The sequence below is a fragment of the Microtus pennsylvanicus genome, chromosome 11 (genome assembly GCF_037038515.1).
Source record: "Microtus pennsylvanicus isolate mMicPen1 chromosome 11, mMicPen1.hap1, whole genome shotgun sequence".
In the NCBI taxonomy this organism is placed as follows: Eukaryota; Metazoa; Chordata; class Mammalia; order Rodentia; family Cricetidae; genus Microtus; species Microtus pennsylvanicus.
In genome coordinates this window covers 15,636,101-15,652,228 of record NC_134589.1, presented here as the reverse complement: position 1 = coordinate 15,652,228, position 16,128 = coordinate 15,636,101, and the positions used below count along the sequence as shown (strand labels likewise).

The window sequence follows — 16,128 nt, the reverse complement described above, 5'->3', positions numbered from 1 at the left end:
CTCTTCTGGCCTGCACAGGCACCAAGCATGCATGTGGCACACATAAATATGTTCACATAGGCCAGGCAGAAGTGGTGCACACTTTTAATTCCAGCATTTGAGAGGCAGGGGTAGGTGGATCTCTGAGATAAAAACCAGCCTGGTCTGTAGAGCAAGTTCCAGGACAGCTTGGACTACACAGAGAAACTGTCTCGAAAAAAGTGTACACAGGCAAACACCTGTAGTGCATGCAATTAAATCTGTTATTTTGTTTTGTTTTGTTTTTAATCTTTTAACAATAACTCCTGAAAGTGGGAGACCTTCTTGAGATGGTCTTCACTCTAGATTTAGATAGAGCCTTCTGTTTACTTGAATTTCACATAGAAATTTAACAGTATCCTGCCTGGACATGCAAGTGGAGTTTTGTATACTTTATCATTGTCAAACTTAAGTTTGATGTTTTACTTATTCCTGATGTCTTTTTCTTTTTCAGTCCCAGTACAAAAGTCACTTTGTTGCAGCCAGTTTAAGCAATCAGAAGGCTGGAAGTTCTTCTACTGGGGCAAGTGGATGGACTAGTGCGGGAAGCTTAAATTCTGTTCCAACTAATTCAACACAACAGGGCCATAACAGTGCAGACAACCCCGTCACCAGTGCTGCCAAGAACATCCCAGGCTTCAGCAGTTCTGGGAATATCAGCAGTGCCCCAGTGACCTACCCTTCTGTTGGAAACCAAGGAGTCAACAACACGGCTTCAGGGAGTAACAGTCGTGAAGGGATTGGGGGTGGCAATGGAAAGAGAGAGAGATATACTGAGAACAGGGGTGGTGGCCGTCATAGTCATGGAGATGGTGGCAATCGGCATGGAGATGGTGGTCGCCATGGAGATGGATACCGTTACCCAGAAAGCAGCAGCCGTCACACTGATGGCCACCGACATGGAGAGAACAGGCATGGAGGAAGTGCCAGCAGACATGGAGAGACCCGGGGTGCAAATGATGGTAGGAATGGGGAAAGCAGGAAAGAAGGCTTTAATCGTGAAAACAGGATGGACCCCAAGGTGGACAGCAACAAGATAGAAAAAGTGGACAGCAAATCGGATAAAACACCTGATGGTTTTGCTGTTCCAGAACCACCCAAACGCAAGAAAAGTCGATGGGACAGTTAGAGGGTATGTGAAAATCAACGTGAATCAGTTAGTTGTCTTTAATTTTATTTTTAGAAAGATTTTGGTAACTAGGTGTCTCAGGGCTGGGTTGGGGTCCAAGATGTCCAGACCCCCTGCTCTTGGTGAAGAACTGGAGCGTGGAGACATTCTTCATCTGTTGTTCATTCATATTTTCTTGGGAACCTGCATTGGTCCTGGAAAGCAGAGAGCTGAAAAGCTTTTGTTTGCTCTGGGTGAGTTATAAGGAGGGTAAGTGGAAGATACTCATAGGGCACAAAACTCACTCTAGGTTTTTAATAGCTTATATTTTTTACTAAAATGTCACCTTATAAACATCTATAAATTGAAGTTTTTTTTAAACTGTAACCAGGCAGTCCTTTTTTTTTTTTTTTTGAGTTGGCTTCTGTAAACCCAACCTTCAATTTGTCAGGGCTGCATGGGAAGCAGTTTGGTGCTTTCAGGTATTTGCAGGAGAGGAACCTGATGCTCAGGTTCCCCCAACAGCTTTGTTTTCAGCCCTGAGACATGGAGGAAGGACGTCCTTCCAGACTCAGGCTTTGAGATGCTAAGCCACTAGGACTGAAGAATGCAGGCTTCATTCAGGCCTGGGGCACTGCTAAATTTATCATTGAAAACCAACTCCAACAGTATCTTTTGAAGTGTCTTCTTTCTCATTGTATTTTTTTTTAACTTGCCCCATTAGTAGAAAAGTCTTTTGCTGAAATGATTCTGATGATTTTTGTTCTATCTTGTTTATAAAAGGAAAAGAAATATACAAACTTTGAATTTTGTGATTTTTGTGAAGGTTTCTTTAAGATGTGCATTCCTCTCTGCTTGCTCTCTAGTAAATGTTTTACTACTGGGACCTGAGGGCTGTCGTTTCCACCGTACAGTAGTTGCTACATATTAAATTATGGCTTGGAACAGTGCAGCCTATGATGTGAAATGTGGGGAAGTGCTTGCTTATTAAACTATCAGAAAAGTTATCTCTTCTACTATCTTCGTTTTATTCAAATAATAGAAAAGGGTGGGCAAGGACTCAAAAGAACCACATATTTAATAGACTACAACAAAGATCACTGACACTGAATTTCCCCTTAAAGCCTCAAAAGGCTGTTTCCATCAAGTTCTTTGTGAAAGTTTGGGGGGGGGGGGGCAGCCGGTCATAAGTAGTTCCTTGATGCTTTCATGGAACTGTAGGTTCACAATAGCTCCCCTGATCATAGAGAAACTGCAAGTACCAAAACCACCAGAGTTCACTATATACCATATCTGCTAGTCTTTGGTCTCTCCAGATGTCTGCTTCACTTCCGCTTGTGTTTTTTCCTCTGTTCCTTGCGCTGTTGTGCTCTCTGGTCCTTCTTCATCCTGGAGTCCACTACCTTGAACTGACCTCTGACTCCAGCTGGCCGCCGGACCTTGCGGCCTACACCTTTTTTGGCTACAACGTAGGTGACTTGGCGTTTCTCCTTGCCAAGTCCAGCCTTCTTGTAGAGACTGTAAAAGAAGGAAGCCAGTTAAGGTCTGTGCTCTAGAACTCTTTACAACTTGGTGTCTTTGTGGCTGTTCTTTCCCAAATTACCTTCGCAGTTGTGCCACCTTTTCTCGTTCTGAGATATCCACAGTGTTCACCACAGCTTCTGCCTTCTTCTTGGTCTGTTCCAGCTTCTTCAGCATCTGGGAGGGAGCCTCAGTTAGATGACTAATCCATCTTTCCCCAGCAACTCCTAACTTCAGGCAACCACCAGCTACTTACCCTCCGTTTCTTTCTAGCCTTAGCCTCAGCTACTTTCTTGATGGGCCTTGCGTTGATTTCCCGCCAACGTTTTCGGTAAAGCTCCACTTCCTTCTTGTCGATAGGTAGCTGGCGTATCCGGTGCTGCTTCTCTTCCTGCACAAACCACTCTGGAAGCTCCCCCTCATCTTCATTAAATGCATACCTGAGTAGAGAGGATACCAGGCCAGCAATCACCTGTTTCTTCCTAAGGAAGAAAACCTCCCCATAGCCCATGGAACTTCATGATGTTCTGGTCCTCACCGGTTGAATGAGTTATCTATAAGGTCTCTCTTTGCCTTTTTGGAAGAGGCAATAACAGCACCTAGAGCAAGGCCTTCAGGATCCAGAATTCGATTTTTCACTAAAGAGGGAAAGAAAAGTCAAAGCCTGATTCTCATCACTGAAACTTGCTTTGGCTTTTTTCTCTCCACTGTGTACATACTTCTTACCTGGGTCCTCAATAGGCACTACCTCAAAGCCATCATCTTCCTTAGAAGCACGGCTTCGCTTGATACCACGGGATCCTTTCCAACTGAAAGGAGGCAGAATTAAAATTATTCTAACACCACCACCACCACCACCCCGCCGTGGTGATAAGCCACCTGGCCTTAACTTTCCATTTAAGAACCACCCAATGAAATTACACCAGCGCCTATATCCAGTCACCTTTCTTCATCCTCACTGCTGCTGCTGTCACTATCTGAGCTGTTGACTTTTTCCTCCCCTTCAGGATCAGTGATAGCCTCTGTCTCCTTAGGGACCTCCTTCTGGCACTGGAGAGGTTTCTTCTTAGTCTTGAGACTAGAAGGTGGTGGGGATGGCTCCTTCTGACGGCTCTTGTGTAGCAGTTGTGCCTGACTGATCTCCAGGGCCTCATCAGCATCATCCTCCATTCCACTGAAGCCGTCCTGCGATAGGAAAATTTCAGCAACTCTTCTCCCAGGGAATGCCAGCATCCCAGTCTCCCTGGCTCTACCTTGGAGAACCACAAGTTAGCTTGCTCTTCCTGCAGCACCGCCTTTTCTTCTAGTGGTACCAGCAATGGATTCTCTCCCTCCTCCTCTTTATTGTCATCTACTTCAGCAAACTGCAAACTGTAGACCCAAAGAAAAGTGGGGTGAAACTCTAGTGATTCCCCTCCCCCAGCACCCAGAGGCCTTGCTGTCTATGCTGATGCCCATTCTGTCTTGAGAATCAGGCTGAGGGTGGCAGCACTTCCTTTGACACACAGCCCTTACCACTTCTGATCCTTCAGACTGAAATGTGTCCTGACTCCTGCCAGCTCTTCTGGATCCAAGTCACTTTCTAGAGAAGTATCATCATCCTCAGCATCCGACACATAGATGTCATCCCTTGGCAGATCAGACAGAAAAGTGTCCGCAGCCTTCATGTCTCCTTGAGTTACTTCCTCCAGCAACTGAAGTCCAATAGGAATAGATTGAAGCAACACTGAATTTTCCCATGCCCATTAACTTTGTTCTTCCTCCGCAACATGAGTAAGAAAGAACACTGAAAAATCTTAGCACCTACACAGCAGCTATGACCTAGGAAAGCTGCTTGTCTGAAATGTCCAATTCCAGGTTCAGGGCTACATGTTGACTAGTTTAGAAATGACTCAGAAGTCACTTAAAATACTTGAATTCACATCTCTTCGTTTTGATCCCAAGTAAAGAAGCACCAGACAGATTGCTTTCAAGTACTCTCAAAACCAAATTTATTCTCAAGGTGGACAAAGCTACTATTTGGGTATTTATCACAACATTCTGTGGATTATACTTTACACCATTTTCTTAGTTATCCATAAAACTCACAGTGGATATGATATATTCTTGTTTAGCAAATGAAACATAAACTAAGGAAAGATACATGATTTTAAGTTACATAACTCAGGTGGTGTTGGGACTAAAAACTACTTACTTTGTTGCTTCCCATGTTATAAAGGTGATTAGAGTATTTTACCACAAAAGCTCATTTTGCGTGAGACACTGCTTTTACTATGAAAGGCTTGTTTTGAGCATTTAACAGCTGCATAACCCAGCAGCCCAGTACAGCTGCTCATTAGACACGGTGAGGTGAAGACGATTGTGCCCCACAGAGGAATCCAGTCTGCTGGTGACCCCAGTGACACAGCTTCAGCTACTGTAATGTGAATGTAATGGTTTCTCTGTAGCTTTGGAACCTGTCCTTGAACTAGTTCAGGCTGGCCCCGAACTCTCAGAGATCCAACTGCCTCTGCCTCCCGAGTGCTGGGATTAAAGGTGTGCGCCACCACTGCCAGCTATAATGTGAACTCTTGGTCTTAATACTCTAGCACATTTGTTTTTAGCATTTAAGTAACAGGGTACTATCACTGGTTTTTTTCTCTACTATTCCCATTACCAATTTTATTGGTGAAAACAGCATCCAAACCCACTGATCGATCACTCAGTGCATTTAATCCAATGTCTCTCCACCTCCAGACCCTCCAACCAATCATCTTGATCCCCTGTATCTCGCACTCCCTTACCTGCTGACCCCGAATGGTACGCAAGGAGAACATGCCTGTCTCCCCCTCATCTGCAATGGAAACCCCAGGCAGATCCATCTTCAGTTCCACACGCTCCCGCTGCTTCCTCTGCTCACGAAGCAATTTCTTTTTCTTCCTGAACAGATAAGTTTGAGGGATTTAACCTGCCTGGCTCCAAAATTTCTGTGTCATTTTACCGTCTCCATACACCATTCCACAGGCCCCTCACCTCTTTAGTTCTGCCACCTCTTGGGCTTTCATCTCTGCCAGCGTCCGGTTAAGCTGCTCTTCCTCTTCCTCCTCTGAAGCCTGTTTTGTCTCAGCTATTGACTCGTCCTCCTCCTCTTCTTCTTCTGAGCTGAGGCTGACACACCAATCCAAAGTAAAGGTCTGCTTATTTTCCCAGACACTTGATCTAACTCCCAGCCACTCCAACCCTGGTTACTTCCTCCTCACTTGATGTCCAGTGCCTTTGCTTGCTCTTTCAACTTCTTGGCCACATATCGCCGAAGTCTTGTTCTCCAATTCAGTAGAGACCTGCCCAAGAAATAATAATCATAACCGTCTCCATCCCTGCCTCTTTAGGTCCACGTTCCAATTTTCAGGCTTCAGCCAGAAACTTAACAGAATACTGGTTCCCAGAGTCCAACATGTTCTTCAAAGGCCTGTACCCTGACCCTTAAAGCTGTGTACCTAAGTTCCTTGCGCCCCAGCACTTTGATGTCTTGACAGCATGCTTTTATATCCTCAGTTGTAGCTGGATGCTGTGCCAACTCTTCGTCATCTATTGAGATCTATTTGTGAGGAAAAGGCATGAAATTTCTTTCTGGCTGTGTTTCTGGGAGCTCCCTTATACCCTCAATCTGGGAACTCACTTCGCTGGCCTTGGAGAGGAAGTCAACAGGATTGGCAGCTCGCAAGAAGTCAGTGACTGAGGTTCGATGATAAAGAGTGAGGTCACCCTCGGCATAGCCTTCAGCCTTAGGAAAGGGAATAAAGGTGGTTAGAGAGTTCTCTCTTGGATATAAGCATTCCCAGTTTTAGGACCCAATTCTCAAAATAAAAAAATTACCTTTGGCTTCTTCTTTGTCACCAACTCAGTAACCGTTTTAGCCTGAACTTCAACCTCCTTAAAGGCAAACTTAGGATCAAAGAATTTGCTGTCAACCTTGTCAGGAGCCAGGAATCCTAAAATGTAAGATAGATCAAAGGTATGCTTTCATTAGAAAGCTGTGTCAAGAGAAAGAAGTAGTGATGTCCCACCTTGGCAGACAACAAAGATTTCTGCAGATTCATGGCGAGAGGCCTGGGGCTTTGTGGCCTGGACACGGTGGAACAGCTGCTGGAAGATCCATAGTAGGGGCTGATAGTCACGGGAACGGAAGACTTTCGTGATGAAACAACCACCACGGGCCAAAAAATCACAAGCCAAACGCAGCGCCATCAGTGTCAAGTTAGCTGTAGAGAGAGACAGTAAGAATATGCAGCTTCAGGGCAGGCCACCTCCACCCTCACCTCCAAGGCCCACATTCCCTGTACCTTGTGAGTAAGCGTCGTGGACCCAACTGGCCCCAACATTGGGAGCCCCATCATTGAGTACAACATCAACTTTCCAAGTCTTCAGCTCCTTCCTCAGGGCCTAATGAAAAGTAAAGAGTTTATAGTATCAGAAACAAAGGAAAGACTAACTTTCCTGGTCCAGTTATCAGTCTCGTCATTTACTAAGTGCCCACCATTGGCAACATCTTGTGTCAGGTACTAGGGATGAAACAACACTTCTGTCTTCAAGACAGAATGGTTCACTTGAAAAAACTTTACTGAAGATCTCTTGTCCTACCAATTCACAGCACAATTTCTACTAGGCATGGTGGCACATGCCTGTAATCCCAGCACTCAAGAGGCAGAAAGACTGCAAGATCAAGACCAACCTTGCTCTGTGTAAGTCTGCACTACATAGTTATAAGCTATCCTTATAAGCACACAGCAAGACCCTGTCTTAAAGGGGAAAGAGAAAAAGGAAACCCTGATTATAAGTAAAGATGGAGATGTACACTAGGATGGTCAGGAGTCTTGTGGGGCGGGTCACGGTAAACTGGGAAGTGCTTCACCTTAGGAGATAATGATGCACATAAAGGAGCAGGAAAAAGAAACTCGTATTACCTGCCTACAGCGCTCGGTTGTGATATCTTCCTGGAGAGTTACAACATTGGGAAGAGGCTTGATTGGAACCAGGTCCACTCCTGGAAGAAGTTAGGTCAGCGTATTATAGGATGGAGGGAGGTGTAGAACAAAGTACTTTATACTTCATACCCGAGAGTGTCACTCACCCACAATAAGACTGGATACAGGCATAAACTTGGAAGCCACCTGCAGCCTGTGAAAGGGACAGATGAAAATACCTTTCCATCCTCTGGCAATGTAATGTCTCACCCCTTTTAGGGGTACATCTTTACGCACACATTCTCAACAATCAAGCAAACTGCTATTTTTATTCGAGACAGGGTTTCTCTGTAGCTTTGGAGCCTGTCCTGGAGCTAGCTCTTGTGGATCAGGCTGGCCCCGAACTCACAGAGATCCGCCTGCCTCTGCCTCCCGAGTGCTGGGATTAAAGGTGTGCACCACCAACACCGGGCACAAACTGCTTCTTGAATTCCAGCACAGGCCTGCATTCCCAGCTCCAAAGAGGGCAAGGAAATAAAATCAAAAGTTCAAGTCCATCCTGGACAACTTTTTAAAGAGTCCCTGTCTCCAGAAATGATAAAGCAGATTGAGGATATAACTGAGCGGTAGAGTGCCTGTCTAACGTAAGTCCTTGGGTTCAGCCCCAGTTGAGGAAAAAAGGAATGAAGCTGCCTTCTAAAGTTTAAGAGAGGGTACATGCTGTGGAATATGTAATCAGAATTATTTAATTACTGTAACGGGGATGGGTAGATCCGATTCCCACACTCAAAGCAACTCAAAGCCAGGAAGGTGCCATCAAGAGCAGCCCCTGACAAACGTTACCATCCTCCGGGAGCAGCACACAGGTCCAGCAAGGCACGGGCTTTCTGCAGGAACTGAAAGCGACGATTGAGCTGGATCAGTTTGAAGGCAGAACGCGAACGATAACCTGGGTCGTAGGGAGTTAGAGTATAAAACGGAGGACTTTTCTAGCAGTGCTTTACAGCCTCACAACCTCATCACCCCCTCTAAGGAAAAGGAGTTCAGTATTAGAAAAAGCGGACAGGCTGAGTATCGTTGACGCAGCGCGAACCCAGACTCACCAGTCTCTTTGGCCAAGTGATAGAACTTGTCTCGCCGGCTCTTGCCTACTTTGCCTTTCTTGCCCATGGTGGGATGAAGTAATATCACTCACTCTGGGGAGAAAGAAAAAGTTTAGAAGATCTTCCCAAACACTGGATTCTGCTCCGGTTCCTCGGGTGGCGAAGAAATCACTCACCGGGCCCCGAGACTGCCCTTAATTCCACAAGGTTTTCAACACTTAAGAAGCAGCACATGTAGGCAGCAAGCGTACTTCCGCTTCCGCTCGCGTTCCCTACGTTCCTGGCTTTGAGTTTTCCGCCATTTTGAATGTGGCCAAAATTTTTCTGTCTGCGGGCCTTACAAGTTAAAAGTGGAGCCTCAGAAGGTCGCGTACGATAACTACTGATCTAGACTCCAGGAAACAACAACCAGAAGTTCTATGCCTCTTCACTGCCTCCCAAAGCTACTGACCGCGACAGCGCCTCTCATTAGAGCCGCTGTTATTGTCCCGCCACACACCCCGCCCATTGACCCGGAACTCTTCTCTGCCAAGTCTCAGGTCCCAAGCTTCCGCCTCCGCGCCTGCGCGATAGGGTAACTTGGATGCCGGCGATCCCTGCCGAGAGAGGGAAGATGGCGCTTGATGGGCCAGAGCAGGTAAGGCTGTGGCGGCTCCGGGAAGGCGGCCACCCAAGCTGAGTGCGTAGTGCGTGTAATCTGAAGTGAGGGGTGGCTAAGAGCAAGGGGGTCGAGTGGACCAGGGATGGGTGAACCACGTCCGACTGGACCCTGCCTGTAACTGGATCTGCTGTGTCAGCGCCGCCCGGGTTGAACAGGACAGGGGTGGATAGAAACTGAATGAAGAGCTAGGCAAGCGGGAATGGCCTGGGGCCGGACCAGGACTAGGGTCCTCCGTGTTGGCTCGTCTGTAGTAGTACACCTTGGGTTTGTATAGCTCTTGCCACAGAGCAAAAGCGCTCCGTGGATATATGGCCCCGTGAGCCTCCTAAAAGTCTTCGGAGGTAGATGGTAATTGCATTCTTTTAGTAGATTCAAAGGGGAACGGTTAAAACCAAGAACTAAGCCTCTGAATCTGAAATTCGAACACACAGACCTCACCTATCAGATGAGATCTGAGGAAAAGGGAATGAGATGTTTTTTGGCCTTGTTTCTTAAGCCGTATGGTGAAGTGCCCTGGAAATAGTTTGGCTTAATCCCTTAGTAGTTTAGGCCCTTATTTAACAATTACACTTGTCTTCAGATGGAACTGGAAGAGGGGAAGGCAGGCAGTGGACTCCGCCAGTATTATTTGTCCAAGATTGAAGAACTCCAGGTGAGTACAGACACCAGAGGGAGCTAGTCGAAAATGCAAAGTGATGGGTGCAGATTTCCACCGCGAGTGCACTGAAGAGTTTTTTTTCCTATGTTGTTTGTTTGTTTTTGGATATATGTGTGTATGCATGCATGCCTGTGTACGTTTATGTGCACCATATCTGTGCAGGTGCCTGTGGAGGCCAGAAGAGTGCAGTGCATCCCCTGACTTGAGTTACAGGTGCTTATGAGTTACCAGCCATGCTGAGAACTAAACCCAGGCCCTCTGCAAAAGCAGTAAGCCCTCTTAACTGCTGAGCAATCTCTTCAGTTCCCTCTTTGCAGTTAGAAATTAACAAGTAATGTAAAGAATATTAATAATGTCCTGCCCTTAACACCCATCTCTTTGATTTAGTATTTAGTATTTGAGTAGTACTTAGGGTTTGTTTGTTTGCTTGCTTGCTGTTTAAGTTTTTCGTTTTATTTTATGTGTATGGGTGTTTTGCCTGCGTCTATGTCTGTGCCACACTTGTGCCTGGCACCTGTGGAAGCCAGAAGAGGATGTGGGATCCTCTGGAACTGGAGTTATAGGTTGTGAGCCAACATCTGGGTTCTGGGAATTAAAGCCAGCCAGTCTTTTAACCACTGAACCACCTCTCTAGCCCTGAGTCAAATTTTAATTTAAAGAAAAAGTACCACTGAGTTGGAGTGGTATGTAATGCTGGCACTCAAGAGGCTGAGGCAGGAGTAGTATTCTGAGTTTGAAGTCAAACTGGATTACATAAAACCCTATATGGAAAACAAAAGCACTTGCGAGAGTTACGGTTAGCCAAAGGTGTAAGTGGGAATGAGAATGGGTTTGGAAAGGCACAGAGAAAATTTCTGAAGCCCAAGTGCATTTACGCCTATTCTATGTGGTTTACCTTTTCTTTTTTATAGACAGTGTCTCCCTGTGTACCCTAAACTGACCCAGAACTCCCTATGTAGATCAGGGTGAACTCAAACTCTACCTCTGCCTTCCAGGTGCTGGGGGGTTTACCGTTTTTTTAATGCTTCTATATGTGATTTCATCACTCAGATGTGAAATAAAGCAGGATAGTAGATGCTATTGCCTATGTGCAGTTTCTTCCTTAATTTTTTTTTCTTTATTTTTTTTTCTTTTTGATTTTTCGATGTAGGGTTTATCTGTAAAGTCCTGTCTTAGAACTAGCTCTGTAGACCAGGCTGGCCTCAAACTCACAGAGATTTGCTTGCCTCTGCCTCTTGAGTGCTGGGGCCAAATGTGTGCCACCACTGCCTGACTGTTTGACTGATTTATTAAAACAGGATCTTATTGTGTAGCCCAGACTGACCCGGAACTCCTCAGCTTTCATTCTAAACCTCCTTAGTGTTGGAATTACAGGCCTGTGCCAGCATGTCTGTCTTCTTGTTTTTCAAGCCAGGGTTCCTCTGTGTGGCTCTGGCTTTCTTGAACTCAATCTGTAGACCAGGCTGGCCTTGAACTCAGAGATCCGCCTGCCTCTGCCTCCCAAGTGCTGGGATTAAAGGCGTGCGCCACCACCGCCTGGCCTATGCCTGCTTTTTTAATTCACTTTTCTAATTTTAGTTTTTGAAATTCTCACTGCATCACATATGCACACACATTTTTCCTCCTTCCAGTCCCTCCTGTACACCAGGCTCCCCTTGTTTTCTCTCAAGTTCATGGCCTTTTCTTGTTACATGTATGCACACAAATACATATGTGTTTGTATGTATATATGTATGCACATACATACATGTGTTCCCAAATACATAAATACAACCTGTTTAGTCTGTATGATGGTGCCTATATGTTTGTAGTCAGTAAGTGTTAGATGACCAGTTTGGCACAGGGGACTGTCGCTTGGGGAAGATTATTTCTCCTCTCAGCACTCCTCACTTACCCATAGTTCTTTGTCTAGGGTTGAGGCCCCATGAATGAGCTTCCTCCTTTTCCGTGTTAGCATATCCATTGGTGTCATCGTTGTTTTTCTGACTTGTTTAGGCAGCCATGTTGATGAGACTTCATGAATGTAGCTCCTCTGGCATTCTAGGAGACACAATCTGACAGCAAACTTTTTGTTCCTCTGGCTTTTAGAATCATTTGTCCCCCTCTTCCAAAATGATCCCCAAGCCTTGGGTGTAGGAGTTGTGTGCAGATATATAAGTTGGGACCAGGCACCACAGTCTCTTGTTCTTCACATTTTGATTGGTTGTGGTTTTCTGTAATTGTCTGCATTTGTTGCCAAGAGAAGTTTCTCTGATAAGGGGTAAGAACTACATTTATCTGTAGGTATGAGATATTCGAGTGTAGTTCGGGACTGCGCTGTTCTAGTAAAATGATAGCTGTAGGCTTTTCAAGACCCATGACTTCAACAGCCCAGGGTAGTTGGCGGATTCCCCACCCCTCAACAGGCTCTAAGTCCAGTCAGAGAGCTGTTGGTCGCCACCATGGGATGCATGCCACTATTTCTGTGCTTCATAGGCACCATAGCTAAGCAGGCCTGCTGGCTGCTTCCTCCCTTGGAAGCTTGCATAGTTCCTTTTGGTGCCGTGAAAGCTAATCCTTGGGGAAAAGGCTTTCAGGTCAGATCCAGCTCATGTGCTGTGGGTCCTGTGTTTGAAATGCATGGTGTCATTAGCAATAGGGACTTAACTTTCCACCTCTGCGGGTGGCAACCAAGGGCAACAGCGGTCCCTATAATGTTTTGAGAGTCTTAGATAACCCTGACCAACTACTCATACCTAGTGGGGCTTTTTGTTGTTGTTTTGCTCTTTTTTGTTTTATTTAATGTCCATTGGTGTGAGGGTGTCGGATTCCCTGGAACTTGAGTCACAGACAGTTGTGAGCTGCCATGTGGGTGCTGGGAATCGAACCCGGGTTCTCTGAAGAGCAGCCAGAGCTCTTAACCACCAGCTATCTCTCCAGCCCCCTGGTGGGATTTTTAACTAATTAGTCTGTGGCCCTTGAGTGGAACATTGACAACCCAGGTGGGGAAATTTCATTTAAACTATGTGTGTATTAGTATATATAGATTTTTATGTATTATATATTATTTTGTGTAGATAATGATTCCTTGATGACTTTTTCCAGACATCCTCCTATATGTTTCTTTTTCCCTTTCTGATTAAAGCCTCCTGTTTCCCATTTCCCCCTTCAAACCACTTCTATCCCTCTCTGTTACACACACACCCATGTTCCCTTTTTCCTTTCCTGGTTCTTGCAGCCACTCCAGGTTGTGTCCACACATCTGAAGACTTGCGGTTAGGAACTAATTTACTTTTAACTGGCAGCAGAACTTGGGCTTCCTTCTCACCTGAGGGTCTGCACCACGCCATGTTCCCTCTTCAGAAGCCACTCCGTGAGAAGCTATAATCTTTCTCCATTAGATCCCATTATTCCTGGACCAGAAGTGGACTAGAAGCCTTCTGTGATAGCTACCTGTGGCTCCTTAGGAAACCTTGGCAGAGAGGACAGGGTCCTCAAATACTGCTGGAGTTCTGAAGCAGCAGCTCAAACCTACCTGTAAATGTCTCAGCCAAGATACAGTTTCCTACGTGCTATTATTGCCTCTGAGTAATGAGATTTGTCTCTTGTCCTCCACAGTTGATTGTGAATGATAAGAGCCAGAATCTCCGGAGACTGCAGGCCCAGAGGAATGAGCTCAATGCAAAAGGTGAGAGGAGAAGGTGGAAAGCCTCATGTGTTGGTTGAGGCAAGATCTGGTGTTCCCAGCCTTCCATCTTCTGCAATGCTCTTGGTCTCCTCTCAGCCGAAAGTGAGCTCTCCCCTGTTCTTATGTAGTTGTTTCCCTGCGCACTTCTTCAAATATCCACTGTAAACCCCTTTCAAGACCTAAGTTTTCTCTTCCAAATGGTAAAACAGTCTTTAGTTTATGCAGACTAGACTGAGTACAAAGGAGGTGCCATATGAGAAGCTGGATGACTGGCAGTTTTTATGGTTGTGTTTTGTTTGGTTTGGTTTTTTTCTATTTAGTTCGACTGTTGCGGGAGGAGCTGCAGCTGCTGCAGGAACAGGGCTCCTATGTTGGAGAAGTAGTTCGGGCCATGGATAAGAAAAAAGTGTTGGTCAAGGTAAAAAATGACCCCAAAGACCAGCTCATTGCGGTCCCACTCTTTGTGTGTGCCCTTGGCTTGTGTTACAGAAGGTTCCTGTGTTATCCCTGGTTGGGGGTGATGTGCTGACTGTTGAGGAAAATCATGAACCCTTTTTCTTCAGGTCCATCCTGAGGGTAAATTCGTAGTCGATGTGGACAAGAACATTGACATCAATGATGTAAGTGCAGCTGGTGATGAGGGGGAGCGGCACTGCCACGCTGCATCCTGAGACTCCCCCTGCCCTTCATCCAGGTGACGCCCAACTGCCGGGTTGCTCTGAGGAATGACAGCTACACTCTGCATAAGATCCTACCTAATAAGGTGGACCCTCTGGTGTCACTAATGATGGTGGAAAAGGTGCCGGACTCAACTTATGAGATGATTGGCGGGCTGGACAAGCAGATCAAAGAGATCAAAGAAGTGATCGAGCTGCCTGTGAAGCACCCTGAGCTCTTTGAAGCACTGGGCATTGCACAGCCAAAGGTAAACGTCAGACTTTCCTGGAGGCGGCTGTTTCTCCTTCCTCAGACTAGACCTCCTGAAGAACAGCAACAGGAGAGATTTCCAGAGCACTAAGCTAGCTTGAATACAGTCCAGAAAGATATTGATCTCCGTTTTAAAATCCCTCCCCTCGAGCAAGGGATCCAGCACAAGGCCCTCATTTATCGAAGGTGTATATTCGATAAATGAAAGGGGTTGGCTTTTTTTCCCCTAAGTGTGATGTATCTGTCCCCCTCCAGGGAGTGCTCCTGTATGGACCCCCAGGCACTGGGAAGACATTGTTGGCCCGTGCTGTGGCTCATCATACGGACTGTACTTTTATTCGTGTTTCTGGCTCTGAGCTGGTACAGAAATTTATCGGGGAAGGTAACTTGTGGCTAAGAATGTGACTGTTGAGTGAAAGGGGAGAGGGTGGGGTACGCATTAGCTCCTAATGCCAGGTTGGCCTTCGCACAGGGGCAAGAATGGTGAGGGAGCTGTTTGTCATGGCACGAGAACATGCTCCATCTATCATCTTCATGGACGAGATTGACTCTATTGGCTCCTCACGGCTGGAGGGAGGCTCTGGAGGGGACAGTGAAGTGCAGCGCACAATGCTGGAACTGCTCAACCAGCTGGATGGCTTTGAGGCTACCAAGAATATCAAGGTGAGGTGGCAGAGGCTTTCCGAAAAGCCAGGTAAAAGTGTGGAGTTGGCACATAGGCCCAAGAGTTGTTTGGCTGATTCTGCCCCTTCTTTTCCCAGGTTATCATGGCAACTAATAGGATTGATATCCTGGACTCTGCCTTGCTTCGTCCTGGGAGGATCGACAGAAAAATTGAATTCCCACCTCCCAATGAGGAGGTCTGTGGTAGATGGTGCTGGAGGAGCTCTGGCTATGGAGATAGGGTGCAGGGCTTAGGGCTTTCTTCTTTTATCCCTAGGCCCGGCTGGACATTTTGAAAATCCACTCTCGGAAAATGAACTTGACCAGGGGGATCAACCTGAGAAAAATTGCTGAACTGATGCCAGGAGCTTCAGGAGCTGAAGTGAAGGTAACTGGAAGCTTCAGGGAAGCAGGGCAGTATAGGGCTTCAGGGAAGTAGTAGAGCCAACTCAGGGCTAAGAGAGCCCAGCAGCAGGGCCTCAGCTTCTCTTCCCTGCTTAGGGTGTGTGCACAGAAGCCGGAATGTATGCTCTGCGGGAACGGCGTGTCCACGTCACTCAGGAAGACTTTGAGATGGCTGTAGCCAAGGTATATGCTTCCACCTCTTTGCTGCGGTGGCTCTGGACCATGGGTTCAGCTCATGTTTACACAGCTCACAAAGCCCCACTCACACATGTATATTCACTCTCTTCTCCCTCCCTCTCCAGGTCATGCAAAAGGACAGTGAGAAAAATATGTCCATCAAGAAGCTATGGAAGTGAGGGTTTATCCTCTGGGTGCATCCCTCAAATAAAGGTCTGTGCGATACACTCTCTAGAACTCTAGTCTGTTACTAAGTGACTGCACTGTTCAATGACCA

General features: G+C 46.3%; 3 protein-coding genes across 4 annotated transcripts in view; 2 read left to right on the top strand and 1 right to left on the bottom strand.

Annotated features, from left to right (window-relative positions):
• The window catches only part of Ddx42 (DEAD-box helicase 42), a 39,183-nt gene extending 37,050 nt beyond the window's left edge, over window positions 1–2,133 (top strand). For both annotated transcript variants that reach the window (XM_075990354.1, XM_075990356.1), the window contains one exon: window positions 473–2,133. In XM_075990354.1, the coding sequence (XP_075846469.1) occupies window positions 473–1,147 (675 nt within the window). In that variant the 3' untranslated portion in view covers window positions 1,148–2,133. The remainder of the gene's footprint in view (window positions 1–472) is intronic.
• Ftsj3 (FtsJ RNA 2'-O-methyltransferase 3) lies at window positions 2,131–9,007 on the bottom strand. Its single transcript, XM_075990357.1, has 21 exons — window positions 8,870–9,007; window positions 8,694–8,786; window positions 8,434–8,539; window positions 7,758–7,804; window positions 7,591–7,670; window positions 6,970–7,069; window positions 6,694–6,888; window positions 6,503–6,618; window positions 6,306–6,410; window positions 6,124–6,224; window positions 5,887–5,967; window positions 5,660–5,794; window positions 5,431–5,566; window positions 4,163–4,341; window positions 3,901–4,018; window positions 3,591–3,832; window positions 3,374–3,456; window positions 3,186–3,285; window positions 2,904–3,087; window positions 2,730–2,824; window positions 2,131–2,644 (listed from the first exon to the last, which is right to left on the bottom strand). The coding sequence occupies exons 2-21, from the start codon at window positions 8,758–8,760 to the stop codon at window positions 2,452–2,454; spliced, it is 2,463 nt and encodes an 820-aa protein (XP_075846472.1). The 5' UTR covers window positions 8,761–8,786; window positions 8,870–9,007; the 3' UTR covers window positions 2,131–2,451.
• A 171-nt stretch (window positions 9,008–9,178) lies between these two features.
• Window positions 9,179–16,088, top strand: Psmc5 (proteasome 26S subunit, ATPase 5). Its single transcript, XM_075990360.1, has 12 exons — window positions 9,179–9,330; window positions 9,935–10,006; window positions 13,610–13,679; window positions 14,000–14,097; window positions 14,243–14,299; window positions 14,374–14,604; window positions 14,862–14,988; window positions 15,079–15,269; window positions 15,368–15,466; window positions 15,547–15,657; window positions 15,771–15,857; window positions 15,977–16,088. Exons 1-12 carry the CDS (start codon window positions 9,277–9,279, stop codon window positions 16,028–16,030), a joined length of 1,251 nt encoding a protein of 416 aa, XP_075846475.1. The 5' UTR covers window positions 9,179–9,276; the 3' UTR covers window positions 16,031–16,088.
• The last annotated feature ends 40 nt before the right edge of the window (window positions 16,089–16,128 follow it).

Bases quoted from the DNA above. Each gene is read 5' to 3' on its own strand.
- Psmc5 (XM_075990360.1), top strand. From the start codon at position 9,277: ATGCCGGCGATCCCTGCCGAGAGAGGGAAGATGGCGCTTGATGGGCCA. The intron at 13,680-13,999 runs GTGAGAGGAGAA...TTTTCTATTTAG, and splicing joins GAATGAGCTCAATGCAAAAG to TTCGACTGTTGCGGGAGGAG. The intron at 15,658-15,770 runs GTAACTGGAAGC...TTCCCTGCTTAG, and splicing joins CTTCAGGAGCTGAAGTGAAG to GGTGTGTGCACAGAAGCCGG.
- Ftsj3 (XM_075990357.1), bottom strand. From the start codon at position 8,760: ATGGGCAAGAAAGGCAAAGTAGGCAAGAGCCGGCGAGACAAGTTCTAT. The intron at 5,795-5,886 runs GTGAGGAGGAAG...TTGGTGTGTCAG, and splicing joins GCAAAGGCACTGGACATCAA to CCTCAGCTCAGAAGAAGAAG. The intron at 5,567-5,659 runs GTGAGGGGCCTG...TTATCTGTTCAG, and splicing joins GAGGTGGCAGAACTAAAGAG to GAAGAAAAAGAAATTGCTTC.